At 41.1% G+C, this 10,691-nt stretch overlaps 1 protein-coding gene across 1 annotated transcript in view; it reads right to left on the bottom strand.

The window, feature by feature from the left end:
* Positions 1-4,026: 4,026 nt before the first annotated feature.
* LOC138837178 (protein FAM114A2-like) overlaps positions 4,027-10,691 on the bottom strand; it is a 49,981-nt gene continuing 43,316 nt past the window's right edge. Inside the window, exons 7-9 of the mRNA XM_070035955.1 lie at positions 9,002-9,130; positions 7,189-7,460; positions 4,027-4,963 (exon numbers count right to left, since the gene is read on the bottom strand). Coding sequence (XP_069892056.1) covers positions 7,437-7,460; positions 9,002-9,130 — 153 coding nt within the window. The 3' untranslated portion in view covers positions 4,027-4,963; positions 7,189-7,436. The remainder of the gene's footprint in view (positions 4,964-7,188; positions 7,461-9,001; positions 9,131-10,691) is intronic.

The following is a 10,691-nucleotide window of genomic DNA, read 5'->3' as shown; positions in this document are numbered from 1 at the left end:
CTTGATTTTTGCCATTCTAACTGGGGTGAGGTGGTATCTAAATGTTGTTTTGATTTGCATTTCTTTAATGACTAGGGAGGTTGAGCATTTCTTCATGTGTCTATTGGCCATCCTTCTTTCTCCTTCAGAGAAGTTTCTCTTTAAGTCTTTAGCCCACTTATTTATTGGGCAGTTGTTTCTTTGAGGATTTGTTTTTAGGGGATTTAATTTTTTGATTTCCAAGTATATTTTAGATATGAGACCCCTGTCCATTGTATGGCTAGTGAAGATCATCTCCCAATCCGTGGGCTTTCTATTGATCTTGCTAGCTATATTCTTTGCCATGCAGAAGCTCTGCAACTTCATGCAATCCCATTTGCCCAACCTTTCTTTGATTCGTTGTGTTTCTGGGTCTCTATTAAGAAAATTTCGGCCTGTGCCAAGGAGACCCAGGGTTTCTCCTATTCCATCCTTTAATGTTTTCAGAGTGTCTGCTTTGACCCCGAGGTCTTTGAACCATTTGGAGTTGATTCTGGTGCAGGGTGAAATATAAGGATCTAGCGTTAGTTTTCTACATGTAGTTAACCAATATTGCCAGCACCATTTACTGAAGAGGCTGTCTTTCTTCCACTCTATTTTTTTAGCTCCCTTATCGAAGATTAGATGGCTATAGGTTTGTAGGTTCATTTCTGGGTTTTCAATTCTATTCCATTGGTCCTGAGGTCTGTTCTTGTGCCAGTACCAAGCTCTTTTGATTTCTATGGCTTTATATTAGAGTTTGAAATTTGGTATTGATATTCCACCATCAGTGTTCTTTCCGTTGAGGAGCGTTTTTGCTATTTGGGGTCTTTTATTGTTCCATCTGAATTTTTGGATTGCCTCTTCTATTTCCTTAAAGAATGAGGTTGGAATTTTGATAGGTATCATATTGAATTTTTAGATAGCCTTGGGATGTATTGCCATTTTCATGATGTTGATCTTTCCAATACAGGAGCCTGGGATTTTTTTTTTTGCCATTTTCTAAGTTCTGTTTTGATATCCTTTTTCAAGTTTTTCAAGTTTTCATATAGAGGTCCTTCACTTCTTTGGTTAAGTTAGGAAATGTATTCTTACCTGACTTAGGTCATGGGAATTGCTCTGGGCATCACCTCCATAATGACAATGGAATAAGTTAATGTAAACAAGAGATATAGCTAGCCCTACTTTGTTAGGAAAGATCAAGGAGACAAAAGGAAAGAAAAAGGCAGATACCTCCTATAGATGGGGTTAGGAGTTAATCATTGCTGGAGAGGAGCATCAGCCTGGAGGCACAGGCGGATCAGGGTTTAAATACAGTAGGGTATGAGACATGGGGATTTGCAATTTTGAATCAGAAGCGTCTATAAGCAGGTGAAATGAGGATACTGGATCTACCTGGCACTATCTTGCCTTCTTGTTGGATGAAGGTAGAGGCCACCTCCAGGTGATGGCTCTGCTTGAATCCCCAGAGGAAAGGAAATCTCACCCCCAGATGATGTGCATGCCTGAGTTCCTAGAAGAAGGAAGTCCCACCCCCATGTGATGTGTGTGCCTGAGTTCCTAGAGGAACTTGGACAATAGTTTCATCCCAGTCCTGTGTCTTGAACTTGAATCTTGAGCTTCCTGTGACCCTTATCTTGACCCTATTTAGGCCCCAACAATTACACGCACCATTTTTCACCATGCTTCATGTTTCCTGCGTCTCCTCAGATCACCATGGCATCTCACTTGGGCTTTTCACTGGAGTTGGACATTGCTTTTCTGTTCTTCATTATCCTCATGGCTCAGTTTCCTGATGGTACAAAGTGCATTCAAGGCTGCAAGTTTTCTGAGGACATGTATCTGCCTGCAGTTACTGACTAATAATGAACACTCTAATAAAGACTCCTAATCTGACCTCTCAAAATATGTCCAATCTGGATCTTACAAATGAATTTCAATATAACACAGATGAGGCCAGAGGGCAGAGGGCATCTGGCTGAGAACAACTCAAGAATGGAGATACGGATAAGATTCTGATGAGATTCTCTGGGTGGAGATAGCTGGGCAGAGACCCTGGGCGGCAGCATGGCCAATGGGCCAAGAGAGCTGTGAGACCTATGCAGATGCCCCTCAGCCATAATTGTTGAAAGAATGAAAGAAGGAATATAATAGACAATAGATGTATAGATATATCTATTAGATATATAGATAATATAATAATAATAGAATTCTTACTCAAAGTGGACATGGATTTCCTTGGACCATCTTTGGTCACAGAGGAAGCCATGAGTTGTCAACCTCTCAGATGGGACTTGAAGGACAGATCTGAAATTATCCAGGAGACATCTGTGAGCAGGAGGGATGGATGGGCAGAATTCATACACAGATCTCCCCCCACCCTTGCCCCGTGCAAGACATGAAGTTGAGGATCGTGGGCAAATGGACCAACTAAGGTTCCTGAGACTGATTCCTTCCAGAAAATTCTTTCTTTTCCTAAGCACTCCTGAAAAATAAAATTATGCTCCAGGAGGATAAGACTGAGACTGAGACAAAAAAATATTACCATGAGTTGAACAATGATAAAACAAAATCATTTCCATCCCTGAGGAATCCAGTATTTGACATTTCCTATTCTGGGGTTTACTCATTTGTAGAGATTCTGTGTCCTCACCTTTAGATGTCAAAAACCTTTCTTTGGGGATTAGTCGTTATGATGTCATAGTATTTTGAATTTTCCAGAGTTATGTACTGTGGATTTCCTTTCCCCAGTCAATTGAGAGGAAAAGGGATATGTGGAGTGGATTCCTATTTTCCTGCATTTACCACTTCAAACCACAGCCCTATTTTTCCACACAGTAGGAGTTGACACCAAGACTGGCTGGAGATTTCACTCTATTCTACCCTTTGACTAGCTGACTGTTCTCAAGTTGCTAAAGAATATAATTATGAGACGAGGTATTGGTGGCTCCTAGTTATTATCAGGAGGAGGGGATCTCATGATCTCATTTTGAATTAAACTACCCCCACCCCAGCCAAATCATCATCTCTCCACTCCTCATCCATCAAATAACCATACGATGAAAGTGAAGGTCAGGAAGTAGAGCTTCCAATAGTATTGGAATACCTGAACATGAGTGTTGGGGTCTGTCATTTTCTGTGAGGCTGAAAACATTTATTTCATGTTTAAGTGCTTCGTGTTTGGGGACTATATATTAACCTATGTGATTGTTTCTTCATTGATCACTCCCTTTATCTGTAATGATCTTGTCTGTTCTAATTGGTTTTAATCAGAACTCTGTTTTATCAGATGACAGGGTGGATACTCCTGCCTTCTCACAGGATGAATTTTCCTGGAAGATTCATTTCCATCCCTTTGCTCAGACTTGTGTTGATCTGTGACTATGATTTGAGTGTATTATAGAAAACACATGAGTGGATCTTGGTTTTTTTTTGCTCCAGTCTGGTCCGCTAATCTTTTACAGGACCAGACTTGGCCCCATTGACTTGTTTCTGTGAATCAATCCAGCAGTCCAATTATCTATATCTCTATTCCATTCCCACGTCCCAATTATTTTTTTGACCATTCGTGGGACTTGAACTTAGGCCTGGACTGCATCAATGAGTCTCTTTTTGCTCCAGGCGGGTGCTCCATCCCTTGAGACAGAACACCACTTCTGGCTTTTTCTGAGTAGTTGATGGATTCCTCCTGGAAAGGAAGAGGAGTTGCCCTTCTGTGACTTAGATCTGAAAACTCCACTCTATTACTTCCCATCATATCACTGTGAAGCTCTTCAGTCAGAAAATCATGTGCAAAGGTCATCAGTGCATGCTGTTCTTCCTGTTGTGTCAAAAGCACACATCCACTCTGCCAGTGCCTCTGCTTCTGCCCATATAATCCATATATGGACTACAGACTCTGCTACCTGGGGTTGACTGTGAACTTCATCCCATGGTTAGAAATGTAATGTCACCAGGTGCATTTCCCTTCAACTATAATTTGAGGAATGTGGCCAGTTCATAGGAATGTCTAATAAAGAATATCCTGTGAGACATTTATAGAAATCACTGTTTCTCTAAAGGACATAGAAAGACATTGAGTTCATGGTTTCCTTTAATTTAGGACATGTCCTGGGACATGGACTCAGGGCTGGGATACTGTGTCTTAGATATTATTTTTCTCCCTGCTAACACCCTACTACTTGAGCCACATATGTACCTGTGTCCTTTGGGTGGTCAGCTGGAGGAAAGAGTCCAGAACTTTCACATGGCCTGGGCTGGTTTGGAACGTTCCATCTGATTCTGATGCTATCTGCCCCCAGGACTTCACTTCTTCCACCTGATAGCTAAATCAACCTCAGTTGCAAGGAAGCTTTGCCATTTCACCTTCAGCCAGAATGGAGACTTGGTTTCCCTTCCATCCATTTCACTAAGTGCCAAGTTGAAGAAAATAAATACTTGTGTACATGGAAGTGATAATCAGTTCACTGCTCCCAGTGAACACAAGTGTACTCAGCTCACCATGTTCTTGCTGCTCATCTGCTTAGAGAGCTGGAATTCCCTCCAGACCACCTGTCCCAAGCAGGACGTTTTTTTTGGCATGGGGTGTGGAGGGGGGAGAGTTAACACCTCTGGATGGTGAGCACTGATTGGTTCATCCAGGAGATTGACCCACAGGAGACTCTCATAAAAACCAAGGAGCCACCATCCTCCAAAACCATGAAGCTGAAGACAGAAAGCCCCACAGCATGAGAGTCCTGCTGCTGGCTCTTCTGCTCGCATGGACTCACATGCTCAACAGAAATCTTAGAAGTCTTCCAGGTAACCTGAATACGGTGATGTGTCTCTGTGGGGAAATTGGTTGTCTGACAGTCAGTGTGTCTATCTCACATTGCTTCTGTGCATCGATCACAATTTATTAATAAGTTGCGCTGATTGTCCATAGTCATCCAAATCATCTTCCATTTTGAATTCTTCCTTTGCCATTCTGCAGTAAATATAAAAGATTATTAAGAACATGTGGACAGGGGCTGGGAAGGTGGCTCAGTGGTAGAGTGCTTGCTTTGCATGCATGAGGCCCTGGGTTTGATTTCTCTGCACCGTATAAGCAGATAAAGCTGGAAGTGATGCTATGTCTCAAGTGGTAGGGCGCTAGCTTGAACTGAAGAGCTGAGGTACAGCACATGGCCCAGAGTTCAAGCCCCATGAGTGACAAAAGAAAAAGAAAAAGAACATGTGGACAGCATGATCTGTGATTTTTGCAGTGTTATTTCATATAGGCTTAGGTATTGAATTTTTATAATTTTGTGCATGTGTTACTTTCACTCACGGGTCTCCTTGTGATCATGCCAAAGAGGCCTAGAATCTCTCCCTGAAAATCCTCATCCTGTCTAGTTCTCTCTCTCTCTTCCAATTTATTAATGCCATGCAGCAAGAATCAGAGACTCTGAATACTTCCAGTAAATTCTCTTTTGAAAGAAGCAAAGTCTGGTAGCTCAGAGTCTGGAGAGAGAACTCTCCAGGTCATTGCAAGCAGGTTACTTGAACACCTGAGTGTTTTGGGAGCAAAACTGAAGATTCATGCTTTAACATGCCTGATGGGGTGTTTCTTATTCAGCCAGAATATTGGTACACATAGACCCTCACAGCTGATAATGAAGAGCAAATCCTGGAGGGTGTACAACTGAGATACTTAATGCTCTATGTCTGCACTAGTAGAGAACTTGATGTCATATGCACAATTGCTTATATCAAGGAAGCTGGGCTTCCCCCACAATATATACACTCATACCCTCCCTGGTCCCCGTAACTGATCCATCCCCCCAGCAAATTTACATTTTAAATTTAATAAAATAGTTAATAAATATGAAATTGACTCATTTGCTATTGACCATTCTCTTTAAATTCTAACATTTAAACAATCACAAACAAGGCCACACTAAAGTTAACAGTACATCCATTTTCAGGGCAGCATTGTTTACCATAGCTAAGATATGGAAACAACCCAGATGCTTCTCAGTAGATGAGTAGACCAAGAAAATGTGATATATATATATGTGCGTGCACGTGCGTGCACACACGCACACACACACACACACACACACACACACACACACACACACACACACACACACACACATACACAATGGAATTCAATGGTTCCATCAGAAAGAATGACACATGCCCTTTTGTAAAAAAAAAAAAAAATGGAAAGACTTGGGAAAAAATCACATTAAGTGAAGTAAGCCATACCCAAAGAATAGGTCCCATGGTTTCCCTCATTTGTTAGTCCTATAGTTAAATAGCTATGAATAAGATTGAAATGAACTCCAAGGTATGAGAACAAGAGGGTTTTGTTGTTGTTTTAAATGTACTGTATGAAGTTATTTCTTTTTTCTTTTACTTTTTTTCCTTCGGTTTATTCCTCAATCTCTCTCTCTCTCTCTCTCTCTCTATCTCTCTCTCTCTCTCTCTCTCTCTCTCTCTCTCTCTCTCTCTCTCTCTCTCTCTCTCTCTCTCTCTCTCTCTCTCATTGTTTGTGTTCTGGAACTGGGTCTTGAACTCAGGGCTTAAAAGTCTACCTTGCCCCCTTTCTCCCAAAGCTGGCAATTGACCCATACCTCTGATTTTTGCTGGATAAATAAATGGTGATAAGAGCCTCACAAACTTTTCTGCCCTGGCTTTCCTTCCATTGTGATTTTTAGATCTCCGTCCCCTGAGTAGCTAGGAACACAGTCATGAGCCACCAATGGCCCAGTTCTACTTTCCATTAATTGGCAGTTAGTCATGATATACATAGTTCAGATTCATACTTAAATTTTTTTAATTGTTACTATAAAGATACGGGTTACAGTTTCATAAGTCGGGTAAAGAGTACATTTCTTTTTGGACAATGTCACCCCTCCCTCTTTCTGTTTGGCTTATTTATAGTCAGTCTAATGTAACCTTCATTCTTAAAGACTAGTTTATCTTTACTGCTGAGCCCTAATTTTTCTGAATTCACTCTTAGCCCTCAGGTGTTCAATGAAGTCTGTTCACTTTGGTTGCCTAGAAACCTGATGTTTCAGCCTAGCTTGAGCTTTGGGGATTGTGTCACTTACTACTCAGGTAGTTCCTCTTCCAGCTTTGTGGAATTACCTAGTGCTTGAACAGGGTATTATTCAGATAAAGTCACATGGGCACATCTGTAGATTCTTGGAACATTTTACTTACATAGCTGCATCTTCTGAAGTTTTCTGACTTTCATGTGGTAGCTGCTTCAGCCTTCCCTGACTCCAGACATTATCCCTGACTTATTTTGCCTGTGAGAATTCTGTTGGCTTTAGGTTCTCCTCTGTGTGTTGTGGTTTTGAACTTTTCTCTAGGCAGAAATCACAACTGTAGGGTTCACTTTTTTTTTCTTTTCTCCTGGACCAAAGTCTTGTTCTGTCTTTTCTCCAGTCTGAAAATAGTTCTTTCTTCTATTTTGTCTGGTTTTCCAGTTGCTGTGTAGGAAGGCAAGTGTAATACAAGCTTATTTACTTTACTGGAAAGCAAAAGTTCTCTCCATAATACAGTATTTGATATAACATAGTTAAATTACTTGATGTACTTGTTGATCTAGCAAGAGATGTCTAAAGGCAAAACAGAACAATTATTTTTGAAACATATTCATTTTTGTAATGTATATTGATTCCCTTACTAAGAATCAGGATAGTCTTCTAGGACAAAGTTGAGCTACAATTTGTATACTGTTTCTTTTGCAATATGACACTGTATTGAGAAATAATATTTATGTTTATACTATAGAATCATAGTTATATTTATACTACATAATCACAGTATATTGTAATACACAAATAAAGAATAGTTCCTGGGCTGGGAAGGTGTCTCAGTGGTAGAGCGCTTGCCTTGCATGCATGAGGGCCTGGGTTCAATTCCTCAGCACCACATAAGCAAAAAGAAAAAAGCCAGAAGTGGTGCTGTGGCTCAAGTGTTAGAGCGCTAGCCTTGGGCTGAAGATCTGAGGGACAGTGCCCAGGCCCAGTGTTCAGGCCCCACGACCGGACCCCCCCGCAAAAAAAGAATAGTTTCTGTATGTATGAGGCTTACCTGAGGGTGTTCCTTCATGCCAGTTTGTAGCCACACCTTTGTGTCTGTTCACAGCCCTTGCCAGCAATTGATCTGTTTCTGACTATAGTTTCCTCTTGTTTAGAAGGTCATGTCACTGAAACTTTTTACTCTACTCTTGTGTAGATACATACTTTTTATTTTGCTAGTTCTGTGTCTTGAACTCAGGACCTGGCACCATCCCTGACCCTTTTTGTACTCAAGGCTAGAGTTCTTCCACTTAAGCCACTGCACCACTTCCAGCTTTTTCTGAGTAGTTTATCTGAGACAGGAGTCTCATGGACTTTTCTGCCTGGTCTCGCTTTCGAACTGCAAATCTCCAATGTCAGCCTTTTGATTAACTACGATTACAGGCTTAAGCCATCAGTGCCCAGCTAGATCTATCTAACTATCTATCTATCTATCTATCTATCTATCTATCTATCTATCTATCTATCTATCTATCTATCTATCTATCTATCTATCTATCTAGTAATGGGGCTTGTACTCTGGACCTCGACACTGTCCCTCAGCTCTTCAGCTTAAGGCGAGTGCTCTACCACTTGATCCACAGCACCACTTCCAGTTTTCTGGTCGATTATTGGAGATAAGAGTCTCATGGAGTTTCCTGCCTGGGCTGGCTTTGAATCTAGATCATCAGATCTCAGTCTCCTGAGCAGCTTGGATTACAAGCGTGAGCCACCAGCACCTGACTAGATCAATACTTTTATATTTGAAATGAAATGAAAATTTAAGACTGCTTATCTTATTAGCCTTCATCCTAAAGTAATTTGTGTTTGTAGGCAAAAATGGCTCAATTTTTTAAAAAATAAATCACATAATAATAAAGCAAAAATGTCAATGAACCTTTCTTTTGTGCTTATACATCTCCCTTTTGTAGGAGAAACCACTGCCAAAGCGAATGAAAACTCCTTACCAGTATCTGTGCCATTTGATGTCCTCTCCACCTTCTCCCCTGCTGTTGAGAGCACAGTGAGTAAGAAGTGCAAACTGCCTTACTCCCTTTCATTCCTGTCGTGGGTTTCCATCTCTTTCCATTCTTTTCCTGCAAAGTCATGGGACTGCATATTCAAGGGTGCTAGATATTTGAGCATAAATCTCTTCTGAGTAGTACAGTAAAAGCTATATATAAACTTCCCCTAAAAATATAGGAATATACATTGGAGAGTTACAGAAAGACCATGCACATAACATTTTATGGACCAGAAATTCTGAAGGTTTTTTGGCCTTAGAAAATATCTGCTTTACAAAAATATTTTTTCTGATAATTTTTCTTTTTATTTTTTTTGGTCATGGGGCTTAAACTCTGGGCCTGGGTGCTGTCCCTGTGCTCTTCAGTCCAGGCGAGTGCTCTACCACTTGAGCTACAGCACACTTCTGGTTTTCTGGTGGTTTATTGGAGATAAGAGGCTCACGGGCTTTTGTGCCTGGGCTGGCAATGACCTGTGATTCTCAGATCTCAGCCTCCTGAATAGCTAGGATTACAAGTGTGAGCCATGGATACCAGGCTCTCATAATTTCATTTTTAAACAGAAGGGAAGAATGATCATTTAAAATGAGAGATACTTACACAACTGTACATGATTAGCAACATTTTAAGAGAGCGCAGAACCTAAGTATCTTTCGTACATAAAGGTAGGTAGCTGTGTGTGTGTGTGTGTGTGTGTGTGTGTGTGTGTGTGTGTGTGTGTGTGTGTGTGTGTGTATGTGTGTGTGTGTGTGTGTGTCCCAGTCTTGGGGCTTGAAACCAAGTCCTGGGTGCTGTATCTGGGCTTACTTCCTCAAGGCTACTCTCTACCGCATAAGCAGAAAAAAACCAGAAATGGCACTGTGGCTCAAGTGGTAGAGTGCTAGCTAGTCTTGAACTGAAGAGTTCAGAGACAGTGCCCAGGCCCAGAATTCAGGCCCCATGATGGACAAAAAAATACAAAAAATAAATTAAAAGGCCATACGAAAAGATGAAGTCACAAAACAAACCCTGAAAATAAAAGCAACTTGAAACCTGTGGCTGAGGCACAGGAAGTACTGCTAAGAAGGATACATTGTTGCAAATATGGCCAAGTAAGATTCAACCATGGAGGTGAAGGGGGAATCAGGAGGTAAAGCCAGGTACAGGATGCTTTTCTCTTCCTTTTGTGAATTTACCACATTTGTATGCACAATTCTTTCCTTTTATTCAGGATTCCCTGCACTAGGATCACTGGGTCACAGGGCATCTCTCCATTCTCTTTCACTTAACTTGGTGGTGAAAATAGGAGCAACTCATGGTCAAAATCCACTTCTGGTAGGAGTTACCAGTAGTCACTACCATCGATGAGGTAAAAGAAAACATCAACATTTCCTATTAGGTCCTCATCAATTGCTTTGTAATCCAAAGTGATGAAGGGTAGGGGCTAGGGGAGTCAGCTCAAGTACAAGATCCCCTGCAGAGGAAGAGGGATCTAGTTAGTAGCTAGAGGCTCTCAGTTTGAACTCTAGTACTTCTGTTTAAAAACCTTTAACTAGGGGCTAGGAATGGGGCTTAGTGTTAGAGTGCTTGCCTAGCAGGCATGAAGCCTTGTGTTCAGTTTTTCAGTACCACCTAAAAAGAAAAAGCCAGAATTGGG

This window comes from Dipodomys merriami, unplaced genomic scaffold (genome assembly GCF_024711535.1).
Source record: "Dipodomys merriami isolate MVZ:Mamm:240054 unplaced genomic scaffold, mDipMer1.0.p SCAF_265, whole genome shotgun sequence".
Lineage (NCBI taxonomy): Eukaryota > Metazoa > Chordata > Mammalia > Rodentia > Heteromyidae > Dipodomys > Dipodomys merriami.
Note: the sequence above shows the minus strand (reverse complement) of the source record. Positions and strands in the feature narration are given on the sequence as shown.